General features: G+C 44.6%; 1 protein-coding gene across 2 annotated transcripts in view; it reads left to right on the top strand.

The window, feature by feature from the left end:
* GRAMD1B (GRAM domain containing 1B) overlaps window positions 1-15,450 on the top strand; it is a 159,786-nt gene that overhangs the window by 102,289 nt on the left and 42,047 nt on the right. For both annotated transcript variants that reach the window (XM_069948857.1, XM_069948858.1), the window contains exon 4: window positions 5,283-5,303. In XM_069948857.1, coding sequence (XP_069804958.1) covers window positions 5,283-5,303 — 21 coding nt within the window. The remainder of the gene's footprint in view (window positions 1-5,282; window positions 5,304-15,450) is intronic.

Below are 15,450 nucleotides of genomic sequence, written 5' to 3'. Positions count from 1 at the left end.
AGGAGTCTTGTGTCACCAGTAAGAGATTATTATATCAAGCAATGGGGGGGGGTCTGGGGAGACGTTATATAATGGCTACAGAGGGGAACATAAAGCTGGCAATGAAGTGTGCTTTATACGAGTGTGCAGGGGGCCATTGCCATCACCCAAGTACAGGAACACAGACATAACCACTGTCTACAGAAATACACATCCTATGCCCCCCAGTGTCTGTAATATAGAGAGGGAACGCACTGTTATTACAGATCTATGACTGTAATTCAAAGTTTGTCCCAAAACGTATCATTTATCTGGTGTTAAGACCCTGAGAGGCAGACGCTGTTACCTGCTGGGATCAGAGAGAATGCTGATCACTGCCGCTTATCCTCCCAGATGCTACAGCAGGGGTAGGGAACCCTGACTTTCCAGCTGTTGCAAAACTACAACTCCCATCATTCCTGGACAGCTAAAGCTTTGGCTGTCCAGGCATGATGGGGAGTTGTATTTTCTTTTTATTTTTCTTTAAAATCAACTGGTTTCAGAAAGTTATATAGACTTGTAATTTACTTTTTATTTAAAAATCTCCAGTCTTCCAATGCTTATCAGCTGCTGTATGTCCTACAAGAAGTGGTGTATTCTTTCCAGCCTGACACAGTGCTCTCTGCTTCCACCTCTGTCCATGTCAGGAACTGTCCAGAGCAGCAGCAAATCCCCATAGAAACCCTCTTATGAGGAGGCTATAGCCTTTGGTAATAACTCTATTAAAAAGTTCAGAGAGAATTGGTCACCATGGACAACAAGCTCCTATTTTTCACCTTAACACTTTCTATTTTGTTAAACAAGGATTATGACTATGGATGGTTTCCTGATGTGTAATCAGATCCTTGTCTACTATAATACTCTTCCTGTTGAAATGTATATATAATTGTTTGGAAATTATGTATGTTTGTTGGAAATGTTGTACGGTTCTAAGTTGTACAACTGTTTTTATTTGGAAAAGTTTGTTAAAACCTAATAAATATATTGAAACAGAAAACCTCTTATGCTCTGTGGGCTGTTTCAGACTGGAAAGAATACACCACTTCCTGCAGGACATACAGCAGCTGATTAAATAAAAAGTTTTGATTTTTAAATAAAAGTAAATTACAAATCTAACTTTTTGAAACATGTTGATTTGAAAGAAAAAGATTTTCGCCGGAGTAGCCCTTTAACCCACATTGATGGGACTGGAGAAATTCCGGATAACCATAGGGCCAAAGAGAAGGGTATAGAAGTTTACTTACCCAAGAGTAATAGGGTATTATATATTAGATTATATATTCACATTTTATCACTTTTCATTGATGGAGTTTCCTGGTTCTGGTGAAATTGTAAATTCCAGTTCTGTGCTGTGTTTGTTGTCTGCATTGTGGATGAATGACACGTAGCCTGGATGCATCCTAGGAGTTACCGTAACCTGCATCCAAAACCTTGGACAAGTCTGTGCCATGCATAGGATGTCTGCCATGAAAGTTTGGTGTGGTTACCCATTGTAACCAGTGATGTGTGGCGGTATGGAGCCTGTATGTGTCCACCAGGGGGAGCTGTAACACTGCACAGAAATCAGAGGTGGAAAGGATCAGCCACAGATCTCTTCTCTCACTAGGAGTAGTCCAAGATTAGAAATACCTTGGCTACTTTCTTGCAGAAACAGCACCATTCTTGTCCTCAGTTAGTGTACCGTTTTATAGCTCAATATAGTTTTCTTGAAGTAAATAGAGCTGAGTTGGTTGTGATACCATACACAACCTGAGGACAGGTGTAGCGCTGTTCATGGTAGAAAGCAGATATGTTTTTTTATGGATACATAATATGTAATATGGATATATAATATATCATACAGATGTGAGTCCGGGCCTGACTGCAGGTCTAATGACAGAGTATGTCAGTGCTATATAGGAAGGACCATTGGCTTTGTCTGTGTTTGCAGTTCTCCATGTCAGATGACACTTGGCTTCCTTTGCCGTCCTTTATCCTATGATTGTGTATCCATTGTACATATGATATTCTGTGATAAAGTAAATATACTATAGTACCAGTCTATGGTTTCTTTACTTCCTTGCACTTCGTCTAGTTGGTTGTGAGTGAGTGCAGCGATAATTGCGGCCTCAGGATGCGCCCCCCCCCCCCCCCCCCCCCCGCGCGGTGCAGCGCCTAGCATCAGCATATAGCCAAGCTCAGCCATTTCTGATCAGATTGTCAGCAGTAAGTAATGGTTTTCTATTTCAGGATCTATGTGTCCCCCCTCCTTCCTGGTTATTAACCCCTGTGTGACCATAGGAGGAATAAATGCAGACGTGTCAGGGCAAAGGTTGTCGTCATACACAATGCAGGCGGCCAATCCCTCTGCATTACCCTACAGGGGTAACATAATGTAGATGATGGACATTGCCTCTCCCCCACATATCTATTGGATTACGTCAGTAAATCAGGACAGATTCATCCGACCTCTATTCACCCAACACAGTGTCCTGAAGGAGCTGGGAAAGAGGAGAAGTGAGAATATAGGCCCGGTCTGGGGTCTGGATCGTGGGGTCTGGATCGTGGGGCCTGATCTGGGGTCTGGATCGTGGGGCCTGATCTGGGGTCTGGATTGTGGGGCCTGATCTGGGGCCTGGATTGTGGTTTCTAATCTGGGGTCTGGATTGTGGTTTCTGATCTGGGGTTTGGATTGTGGTTTCTGATCTGGGGTCTGGATTGTGGGGTCTAATTTGGGCTCTGGATAGCGGGGTCTGATCTGGGCTCTGGATTTTGCGGTCTGATCTGGGCTCTGGATTGTGGGGTCTGAGGTCTAAGTGAAGGTCTTCAGAACCTGTAATTCAGACCTCTGATGAGACCCCACAATTCATCCTTCACAACAGAAGTCTAAATTATGAACTCTGATCTGAGGTCTAAATTTTGGGGTCTGGATTAAAGCAATTAGCTCTACGTTCCAAAAACTTCGGCCTCCAATGGCAAATGTTGTCTGTTGTACACTATCCCCTCCCTCTATAATGTCCTCAATGTAGTGAGGGTGGTATACAAGATACGGAGTAGCTCATTGCTAGAAGGTAAAGAACGTGCTCTGCTGCCACCTACTGGAGGTAACGTCCCTTACGATCAGTGTTCAACACTTAAAGTGACCCTCTCAACCCCTTTGTGCATTATGACTTCTCTACACAGGTGTAAAGGGTAAATTTATCAGTTTTTGCAGTCACTGACTGGCTGAGCAGCTTCTTCCCCCTATGTCATGGCGACACCAGAACTGGCAGTTGGGGAGCTGGGGACATAGTGCTGTGGGGGCACGGGGACAGGTAAGTATTGATACTTTATTATGTTCCCACACACCCCTACCTGCTATATAGAAGTTCTCCTTTAAAAAGGTTGTCTGAGAAAGCATATGCTTTGCCTCCAGCCTCCCCCTGGCATAACACAACAAATGAGCCAAACTTTACTGCTGCTCTGGACAGTTCCTGACATGAACAGAGATGGCAGCATAGAGCACTTCCTGTAGGACATACAGCAGCTGATAAGTACTGGAAGACTTGACCTTGCTGGGAACAGTGGATCTGAAGCAAAACATTTTTTGGTTAACAACCCCTTTAAAATATGATGAGGGATTATATGCCAAGTCTCTTCTATAGAGTTGTATCCTATCTGTAGGCAGCTGGTTTGGGATTCTTGGGGTGCTGACTGTCACCATGCTTTCCATGACTCTCTAGGGCGGCATCCATCCTCTGCAGCTGCATGGAGTCAGTTGCTGTGTGTTTGGGTTTGGAGAACATTGCCTATACCGAAGAGTTCAACCTTTTCCCTCAACACTGCCCATCTAGTGCTATGGTTTACTGGAAATAGTCCTAGAAAAATACGTACAAGAAGTGTGAACATAGGTTTATATAGTGATGCTGGCGAGCTGCATGTTTGCACAGTACAGAATTAAAGGGTTTATCTAGGATTAGAAAAACAATAGCTCCTTGCTTATAGTAACAGCGCCACTCTTGTCCTCAGTTTGGGTGTGGTATTGCAGCTCAGTTCCATTTAGGTGAATAAAGCCGAGCTGGTTGTAAAACTACACACAACCTTAGGACAAGGGTGGCGCTGTGGCTGGAGGAGAACGGATGTGTTTTTCTAATCCTGTTTGTTGTCAGTCGTGTAAATATATTGGAGATAAAATGCTGGGGACACAAGCTGGGGGAGGGATTTATCATTTAAAGCGACTCTGTACCCACAATCTGTCCCCCCAAACCAATTGTACTGTTGGATAGCTACTTTTAATCCAAGTTCTGTCCTGGGGTCTGTTCGGCAGGTGATGCAGTTATTGTCCTAAAAAAATACTTTTAAATTTGCAGCCCCGTGCCCAACGGGAGTATCTGTGCCCTAACTGTCCATCCTCTGTCCATCCTCCCCACCCTCCACACTCTTCATCATTAGGAATGCAACTGGAACATTTTTTCCAGTCTGAACATTGCACAGGTGCCTTAACGATCCAGCCCATGTGCCGTGCTGCCACAGGTGGGGAATAGGAGACAATCTGCCTGGAGCATTCCTAATGATGAGGAGGGACGGAGGGGTTGTGCCAGCCTAATGCATACACAATCTAAGCCCCAGCCGTTGGGCACGGGGATGCCAGTTTAAAAGTTGTTTTTTAGGACAATAACCCCATCACCTGCCAAATGGACCCCAGGACAGATCTTGGATTAAAAGCAGCTATCCGAAGGTACAAGTGGTTTGAGGGGGTCAGATTGTGGGTACAGAGTCACTTTAAGTCTATAGGACTGGACTTGTGTCGCATCTCCATAAGGTCTGGGACCCCCAATACACTGTCCTAGGCGGAGCCCACACTTACTGTTCATCAGCCACAGTGCCTGCTACTGGTGGCTCCTGTAACTGCAGCCCCCATGACCTGTTACCTGTCTGCTCTGCACCTGATACGTTACTCATTGCTGATAGTTCACCCACACATGCCTGTACAAAGTGTGACCTCCATGATCTATGAGACATTGAATAAACCAGATACCTGGAGATTGTTCTATATTGACCTCTTATTCCTCTATGGCGTCAGCTGCTGTACAGTATATGGCATACAGCCAATACCAGGCTTCCGGAAGATGGCGGCCCCTGTAGATTGTCTCTGGGGAATAGTCGCCCTTGCAGTGATAATATATCATGTGATATCTCTCTGTGTGACCTAGTTCTTCCTGTAATCCTCATTTAGCCTGTTTTTGCTATGCGGTGCAGCCTATAAAGGATGACATGGCAGTAACCTCTTTTCTTTCTCCTTGCAGAAGAGCCAGAGCTGGTACAATGTGAGTACACCTCCACTGTCCTTATGTGCATGTGATGATGATAAGTGTATGTGACTTGCTGTATGACATGATGAGATGCATGCACAGTATAGGTAAGTGCTGCCCCCTGCAGGCCGTATTGCAGTATTGCTCCTCTCAGCTCTCAGGGAAAAGTCATTTTACTATATAACTATGTTATTTCCTTTACAGTTATAGAGATGGCTGGAAGGAATTGTAGTAAAATATTGTACATTCTCAGAATATTTGCAAGATCTGTATACATGTAAATGTAACGACATGATGGAAAAACCTTCTCTGTAATACAGTATATGACAGGCATAGTGTCATATAAAGAAGTGTTCTATACTGTAGGTGTATGAGGCCAAAGCTACATGGCAGTATTGGCCATCCATGAGTTGCATCAGCAAATATTTTGTAATATTGGTTTAAGTTAAAGGGGTAGTGCGGCGCTAAAAAATTATTCACAGAATAACACACATTACAAAGTTATACAACTTTGTAATGTATGTTATGTCTGTGAATGGCCCCCCTCCCCGTGTCCCACCACCCCCACCCGTGTACCCGGAAGTGTTGGTGCATTATACATACCTGATCCGTGTCGAGGGCCGTTCGCCATTTTGTGCCAAACGTCATCTTCGGACGGACGGCCGAGTCGCTGCCGCCCGTCCCCCCTCCGTCGCGTCACAACTGTGCTCAGCCGCGATTGGCTGAGCACAGTTATGCTCAGCCAATCGCGGCTGAGCATCGGATGACGCTGCAGAGGGCAGCCTGCATTCGGAACAGACAGAGCTGTTCGCCGGCCGGCCGAAGAAGACGTCACTGAATGAAGATCGAAGACAGGTGTCGGCACGTGACAGGTGAGTATAGCGCACCACACTTCCGGGTACACGGGTGGGGGTGGTGGGACACGGGAAAGGGGGCCATTCACAGACATAACATACATTACAAAGTTGTGTAACTTTGTAATGTGTGTTGTTCTGTGAATAATTCTTTACCGCCGCACTACCCCTTTTAGGTGTACCTGTCATTTAAAAATGTATTTTTATTTTTGCAGAAATCAATAGTACAGACGATTTTAAGAAACTTTGTAATTGGGTTTATTAGCCGAAAAATGCATTTTTATCGTGAGAAAGCAGTTTGAAGTTCTCCCTCCTGTCTTCATTGTTGTCTAAGGAGAGAGGGGAGGGGTGGAGGGAGATGAGGCACCAAAACAGGACAACAAAAAGTTAATTTACAGCTACATCACTTGGCTATCTCCTCTGAAGTCAGCACTGACCTCTCTGACCTCTGAATACCGGCTTTCACACAGGTCTCACTGTGTAATACTTTGTTCTCTGCTGCCGACTATTCTCCCTCCTCCCCCCTCCCCTGTCCATAGGTTACACTAATGCATCAGAGTTGTTTAGGTAGCAGTGCGACCACATGTAGAATCATCACTTGCAAACACGTTTTATATGCAGACGGCTATACTGTGCTGTTCCCTTATTACGGTTATTACACTAACTAACTTGACAACTGGATGTTACCATTCACCATCTATACAGTCAGTGATGAAGATTATTTCAACATACTGTGTTATCTAGAACAGTGCTTCTCAATTCCAGTCCTCGGGCCTCACCAACAGGTCATGTTTTGAGGATTTCCTTAGTATTTCCCAGGTGATATAATTATACTCAGTGCATCAGGTATTATCACAGGTGTTCTTTGTATGGGCTATCCTCAAAACATGACCTGTTGGTGAGGCCTGAGGACTGGAATTGAGAAGCACCGATCTAGAACATGGTAGCACCCAGTTGTCAGATTGGTTATACATTGCCAGGAGGAATAACAGAGGTACAGCACAATGCAGGGTTCTAACAGAGCTGCTCCAAGTATGTTATGTAATGCAGGACAAGTCTTGTTACTGTGTTAGTTAAGGTTTAAAGGGGTACTCCACACACAAAAAAAAATCTTTCAAATCAACTGATGCCAGAGATTTGTAATTTACTTCCATTAAAAAAAAAATGGTGTATTCTTTCCAGTGTGGAGGGCACGAGAAGTTTTCTATGAGGCTTTGCTACTACTCTGGACAGTTCCTGTTATGAATAAAGGTGGCAGCAGAGAGCACTATGTCAGACTGGAAAGAATACACCACTTCCTGTAGGACATACAGCAGCTGATAAGTACTGGTAGACTGGATTTTTTTTTTTATTGAAGTAAATTACAAATCTCTGGCACTTGATTGGAAAGAAAAAAAAATCACTAGTGTACCCCTTTAAGCCTCTGACAACTTGATGTAACACATCATAAGAAATATATTTTTTTCACCTATAGGATTGATTTCCAATCATTCAATCTTGCACCTTCTTTTCACTGAGGTTGCAAATTGATCATAAATGATGTTCCCAACACAGTCTACACACCTCAGATTGTTGCCACCACCTACCAGACTGTGGGTCGATAGGTATCCAACACAGACACAAACACTACTTTCAGGCAGTGAAAGTGTTGACACACCTGAAGAAAGACTATTGATTCTATAAGTGGTCACTGTTGTTTTTAAAAAAAAAATAATCATAAATCAATAGAACAAATGAATGTAAGATACTGTATAACCAGAGAAAAATGCATTTTTTTACCACTTCTAATCCCCCAATTTTAATTCACTTTTTTAAAAAACTGTTTAAATGAGTAATGTCTTTACAAGCTGCAATATCGGCACACTAAGGATTCTGGTTAAATGCAGTTTATAGCCTATGGATTGGGGCAAAAACTTCACAAGCTTATGAGTATTAGACCACCCACATAGTGCTGGTTTGACTCACTACTGCTCTATAATGTCCTACATGCTGCTACTTCTGAGGGTGTGCTGCTGAGAGTTATGGGAGTAGGATCTTTCCATCTGTGTGTGCAGTGTATGGAGACGACATAGCAGCTAGTCTACATTCAGAAGAACACTTATCCAAACACGGGATACGTTTTGTCTCTCGGAATACCCATTTATTGTCTTATCCCTCCAGCCATTGATAAATGCCTATAGGGTAATGTGCCGGAATACTTCGGGGATTGTTCTGGGCACACAGGGTGACAGCGTTGTTTGTTGTCTTTGTGATTTTCGATGAGTAGGAGTAGATGAAGTAGTATAAAAGTGATATCTAAGGGCAGAAATATAATCAGCTAGTAATAAAGACAAGCCGATGACTAGCGTGGGCGATATCTCGGGGTTTTACAGCATAATAAATGTATAAAAGTTTCTATTGTTATACTGTTATCGGGGAGCGGTGTAGATAAGGGGTTTATAGAGGTAGGTTGACACGTCAGGAATATCCCAGGAGGAAACTGACACCTCCTCTACCAGCCGGACTAGAGGACGGTGTGTAGGCTACAGGTCTACACATCTAGCATTAGGTCTACACTAAGCGTCCATTTACACAGAAAGATTCAGAAAGAATGATTTGAAGCCAAAGCCAGAAACAAAATATAAACAAACATCAGGTCATAAAGGAAAGCCTGAGACTTCTCCGCTTTTCAAATCCATTCCTTACTTTGTCTTCAAATCTTTGGCAGATAATCTGTCAGATAATCTTTCTGTGTAAATGGACCCTAAGGGCCACATGTATCATCCTGCGAACGGATGATTTTCGGCGGAAAGTGCCAATTTGCGTATTTTTTTATACGCAAATGGCCGATCTGCGAATAAAGTACGCCAGGGGGGCGGAAAGGGGGCGTGTAGTGGGCGGAACGGAGGGCGCGGACTCAGAGTCCGCGCGATTTACCATCCGTTCCACCCAAATATACGCCGAAAACCTACTCCAGTCCTCAGCTGGCGTAGGTTTTCGGCGGTGCGCATCGGATTTATGTAGAGGCAGTCTGCCTCTACATAAATCTCCGTAGCGCCGGAGCTGCGGGGGCATTTTTAAGTCTGGCGTAAAAAACGCCGGACTTAATAAATGCCCCCCTTAGTGTTCTATAGCCGCATCTTCACCCTGTAACTATTATACAGTGAGATGCATTGCAGCTGTCAGAGAATTTCCCAACATACAGTAAACAGCCCCCTTATTATAACCTACATCCCTCCACTATATGGAGATTAGAGCCATGACCCCAGAGTGCAGCATTTTTGGGGATCAGTCTCTGTGAATCTACTTTAGATGGGAAAATCCATTGATCAGTATTCTGGGGGTTTCTCATGTAATGCTATGGACCAGAGGGTGTCTCCAGCTGTTGCAAAACTACAATACCCATCATGCCTGGGCACCCTTTGTCTATCCAGACAGGATGGGAAGAGTAGTTTTGCAGTAGCTGGGGGGCTGCAGGTTATACATCAATGCTTTGGAGACTCTATAGAGAATGGGGCCGTATAAGGAAAACATCCAGCAGAAGGGGATCCTGTGGGTGGAAACAACTCATCACTGAAAGGGGTCAGAGGAGGATGTCAGGACTGCAGCCATGTATAATGCTGGTGTCCATCTAACCCCCTGCTCCTCAGCACTGATGGGCTATAACAGCAGATGACCAGCTCCAGGCTCATTGCATCTAAAAAAAAAAACAGAATAGCAAGACTCTAGGGTGCAAAAAAAATCTGTCTCTGAGCAGTGATATTTCCCAGTCATATAAATCCAGATCTCTGTGGAGAAACATGACTAGTCAAATTGTTTCCAGATCTCTCTAGAGAAACATGGCCGGTCAGATGGATCCAGATCTCTATACAGAAACGTGGCCGGCCATAAGGATCCAGATCTCTGTAGAGAAACATTGCCGGTCATAAGGATCCAAATCTCTGTAGAGAAACATTGTCAGTCACAAGGATCCAGATCTCTGTGCAAAAACATGGTTTGTCATAAGGATCCAGATCTCTGTGGAGAAACATGGCCGGTCAGATGGATCCAGATCTTTGTGGAGAAACATGGTTGGTCACATGTATCCAGATCCCTGTGGAGAAACATGGCCGGTCACATGTATCCAGATCCCTGTGGAGAAACATGGACAGTCGGATGGATCCAGATCACTGTGGAGAAACATGGTTGGTCAGATGGATCCAGATCTCTGTGGAGAAACATGGCCGGTCAGATGGATCCAGATCTTTGTGGAGAAACATGGTTGGTCACATGTATCCAGATTCCTGTGGAGAAACATGGCCGGTCAGATGGTTCCAGATCTCTGTGGAGAAAAATGGTTGGTTACATGTATCCAGATCACTGTGGAAAACATGGCCGGTCATAAGGACCCAGATCTCTGTGGAGAAACATGGCCGATCAGATGGCTCCAGATCTCTGTGGAGAAACATGGCCGATCAGACGGATCCAGAGGAGAAACATGGTTGGTCACATGTATCCAGATCTCTGTGGAGAAACATGGCCGGTCAGATGGTTCCAGATCACTGTGAAAAACATGGCTGGTCAGATTGACCAGATCTCTGTGGAGAAACATGGCCGGTCAGATGGTTCCAGATCACTGTGAAAAACATGGCTGGTCAGATTGACCAGATCTCTGTGGAGAAACATGGCCGGTCAGATGGTTCCAGATCACTGTGAAAAACATGGCTGGTCAGATTGACCAGATCTCTGTGGAGAAACATGGCCGGTCAGATGGTTCCAGATCACTGTGAAAAACATGGCTGGTCAGATTGACCAGATCTCTGTGGAGAAACATGGCCGGTCAGATGGTTCCAGATCACTGTGAAAAACATGGCTGGTCAGATTGACCAGATCTCTGTGGAGAAACATGGCCGGTCAGATGGTTCCAGATCACTGTGAAAAACATGGCTGGTCAGATTGACCAGATCTCTGTGGAGAAATATGGCCGGTCACAAGGATCCAGTTCACTGTGGAGAAACATGGCCGGTCACTTGTTACCAGATCTCTGTGGAGAAACATGGCTGGTCAGATTGTTCTAGATCTCTGTGGAGAAACATGGCCGGTCAGATGTATCCAGACACTGTGACACCATGCTAATGGGAGGCAGAATTTGGCACAAGCCGCATTAGTCGATGCCCCTTCCTGTCAGGTATAAATGGTTCAGGCTGGTGGAGGGGATGTAATGGTGTGGGGAGTGTTTTCTTGGTGCACCCTGGTTTCACTGATAACCGTAGATGGACATTTACACCATGGCTATATAAGCATAAGGACAAAGTTATCCTAATGCTTAAGTTGAGTTGTTCTGGAGGACATTAGACGTACCTGTCGCTGTCTGCTCAGCACTCAGTCCTGTATCAGGAGACCATGGCACTCAGCACACCGCCTCACCTTTACAGGCCTGGATATGTACTTTCTTCATGTACGTATGTTTACAGCACTGTGTGTATATCCACCACTTCCTTCTCAGACTTCCGGAATAAGAGAGAATTTAAAGGAAATCATATATTGAAAAGGAGTCATAATAAATGACAGCATTATTACAGACCAGTCACCATTATAACCATAATTATTGTAGTATAATGTAAAACATTAGGGAAATATCAGTGCATTCTGATGTAATAGATGGATCAGTTCAGCCCGGATGGCCGTATTACTTTACATGTGTGATCTATGAAGCTTCTTGGCATCATATCTTCAGGAAACCGATCCATAAACTCCGTATAACTCTCACTTTCATAGTGGTGTATATAACCTCCGGGATTCCTGCTGTAATAGAGCCGCTATATATGAAGTTAAGGGCCAGGCCAGCCCCTCCCGGAGTCCCCAGAGTAAACTCCTCTATGTCTCCTTGGTTGGGATCCAGGGGTGCGATCACCACCCCGCCCTGCTCTTCTACAAATAAACAACACTAGAGAATAGATCAGGCTGTACTATATTCAGAGGAGGAGCACATTCTTCTTCATCGTAATATGTGTAGCAAACAAGTCCCAGTGACCCATACAAATCTAATAGAAATGTGCCATCACCTGCAGAATAACATCCAATACTCTGGTTACTCCATGTAGTACCTGTGTATTATATTATAGTAGTAGTATAACACATGCCGACCATATAAATGAATTGGATCCCATTTTATATACGGTTACATCGGATAAGCCACAGTCAGACTCTGCTGGGGGTCCAAGGAACCATCCATGACATTCATGTGCTGTAAAACTAGCCAATAATGGAATATGGAGTTTGTATGTTTCCTCCTTCACATGCAGAGCCATACTGACTTCCTATGAAATTGGTCCTAATATGCGTATGCATTGGGGACACTATGAGAGTTGTAGTTGTACAACTGCTGAAGAGCCACAGGTTGGCAGACATTGCTCTAACACAGGGGTAGGGAACCTTGGCTCTCCAGCTGTTGTAAAACTACAACTCCCATCATGCCTGGACAGCCAAAGCGCTGTCCAGGCATGATGGGAGTTGTAGTTTTGCAACAGCTGGAAAGCCAAGGTTTCCTACCCCTGCTCTAACATATTACAAGCCCCTTTAATAGCATGTTCAGGGCTGGCTATCAGGAGGGGTGTGAGGTCTCTATAACTGGTCAGCCATTATGGTAGATGGATGCAGCAAGGGAATGGAGTGTGTAAGATATCAGGATGGTTATTATGTTTGCTGTTTATGCTGCCCTGATATCAATTTATAAAACTTGAATCTCCTTTTAGTAGTGCGCAAAATTTTGAGACTAATCCTATACGTTTTCCATTGGTCGGGAGAGCCGACCGTATGGCCACATAATTATTGATCGTATTCATCCTTCAGTCCTATAGCTTCCAGAACCCATGATACATCCGGATTCTTTACTGATTGATAGTAATGTGTGGAGGATAAGCGTGTCAGGAGGCGGTAATACCCGTACCATCCATGGTCACTTACAGGACCGATTTAGCTGCATGTCACATGTACGAAAATAAGTCCCATTGTATGTGGGATCTGCACGGCAAGGAGCGGATCATTTATTGCCTCTGGGATGAATGAATGGTTTGTCCTGGTTTCTGAGCCCCACAACTACACGTGGGCTCCATGGCCTGAAGGGTCGGATCCCCTCCACCCACCCTCTTATCTTACTTTCTTTGCTTCTGGTTTTCTCTTCAATATTCTGAAGGCCAGAAGTGTTACGACATGGAGGGTGAGGTTACGGGAACTGCCGGGCCTTCCCTACAGCTATTTAGATATGGTACATGGCCACTGACATATGCTCATCAGGTCACTGACAAATATGAGATCACAGCTATGTTCACACAGTGCCTTTTTTTTTTTTTTTTTTACTGTTTTCCAGACTTTTTTTTTTTTGTTCATTTTTAGACAAAAGTACGTCCATATTATGCAAATTATCACTATTTTGCAAATTATGGCTCTAAAAAAAAGGTGTACATAACCTATTCATGTAACCCTAATGGTGAACCATAGTGATGTGCTCTACTGTCTGCTGCGGGTGGGGTTGTACCTCACTGCGGAGTCCCCAGTTCCCAATGGCCCCTGTTATTAAAGCCTTTGGAACGTGAGCCTTTGGCCCGGATTCAGACTCTCAGACTGGTGGACATTCATTATTATTATAAATCCCCTCATTTGTTATAATTAATAGGAGGCCGCTTGTTACCATGAAAGCGGCCATTGTGTGCAGCTTCTTTTCCATCTGATCTGCTGCGGAGGAGCAATACTGCTAGTCAGTGTAATGTCATGGGAAGGATAGGATGTGTCCCCTATGCATGTGTTTGTTGTCTCAGGTTTTCTCTGTTTCTGCATGTTGTCATGTCTCCTGTTTTCTCTTCCTCAGCATGAACGGCAGCACATACGCAGAGTAAGATTCCCCGTAGTCTTTTTCCCAGTCCTCCTCCTCCTCCTCCTCAGGGACACTGATGATAATATACCCACATCCTTTAGCTTCCCCATCTAATATATAATATGCTGCTTATTATACTTAGGCTGACCCCACCCCCATGGCTGGTTTCCCCGCTCCCCCTCCCTATATTTGATTATATTGCATTGGTTACTCTGCACTCGTCACCTCACAATAGGCTGCAGCCCAACCCCATCTGTCGTTTTGGAGGATTTCCCCCCTGTCCCTGCCAGGAGGTGCCAGCCTGTCCCGGCTCTGTCTGTTTACCATACAGTTAATGTTCTATCTCTTTCAGGTCCTTATCTCTCATAAACTTTTGAGTGTGAGCCAGTAATAACCCGCGTTACCGTAGTGAGCTCGCCTCCGCAAGAGCCATGTGCAAAGTCAACTCCACATAGTCACCCCATTCGTCACTCATTTCCCTCGCAAGTAAATGACTCTTTACCATCAGTCGGATGTTATAGCAAATCACCCAATGGAGGCCAACCAGGCACTCTTTAGGCCTCCATTGGGTGTATGGAGGGTGGGGGGCTCTATGGGTAAATATAATGTATATAATGGGAGATTTATCACTGGATATCTCACATACTCTGCAAACACAGCGTGAACACATCCTGATGTGCGTAACGTTCCTAGCGTAGATACATTTATATAGGGGAATTATACATTACAGTTTACAGAGATAAATAGATTATAAGAACGATAGTAACGGTCAGATGATAAGAGATAGAAAGTAAGGTAGATGAAGTACATGACTGCATGAGATGGCGGATATTACTATAGACATGGGAGGAGGGCAAGTATAGATCAGATCCTGATATTTTATTGGCACCTCAATGGGGACAGTCCTTCTCCCCTATTCCTTGAAGTTTCCCCATTGATGGACTGTAGCAAGATAAGACTTTCCATAGTCTGGTTGCCACTTGTCTCCACAGACCTAACACTTATTGAAGGGACACTTCAGGTTCCCATACACCTTTAATAACTGATGGCCAGATGATCATCAGCGCTCTCTTCCATCGAGTACCCCCCCCCCTCCTATAAACGAGAATGTTCAACGTGGCCGAGCGTTCCTGTGTTCTCTATGGGGACGGGTAAGCCGCAGCCAGATAACTCACTGTGGCTAATCTCTCCCAAAACAAAGGGGTTGGGCACTGATTTTCCATCACGTTCGACCCCTATCGCCACCAACAACAACATTGCGTGGACTGTCAGGAGAGCCCCATACACTTTATAAGGGCGGGTACGGCTGACAGAAGTATAAGGTGTTAGGGGGACTTGTGTGGTCAGTCTGTAACAGTCTGCAGCACTTTACATGTTGTATGTAACATACATCGGTGGTAACTATAAAGGGTAAAGGGTCAGTCTGGACATGATGGGACGTTACAACAGCAGAAAAGCGATTATTCTATATCTGGTT

This window comes from Dendropsophus ebraccatus, chromosome 12 (assembly GCF_027789765.1).
Source record: "Dendropsophus ebraccatus isolate aDenEbr1 chromosome 12, aDenEbr1.pat, whole genome shotgun sequence".
NCBI classification, from domain to species: Eukaryota; Metazoa; Chordata; class Amphibia; order Anura; family Hylidae; genus Dendropsophus; species Dendropsophus ebraccatus.
This window is presented reverse-complemented; position numbering and strand designations above follow the sequence as displayed.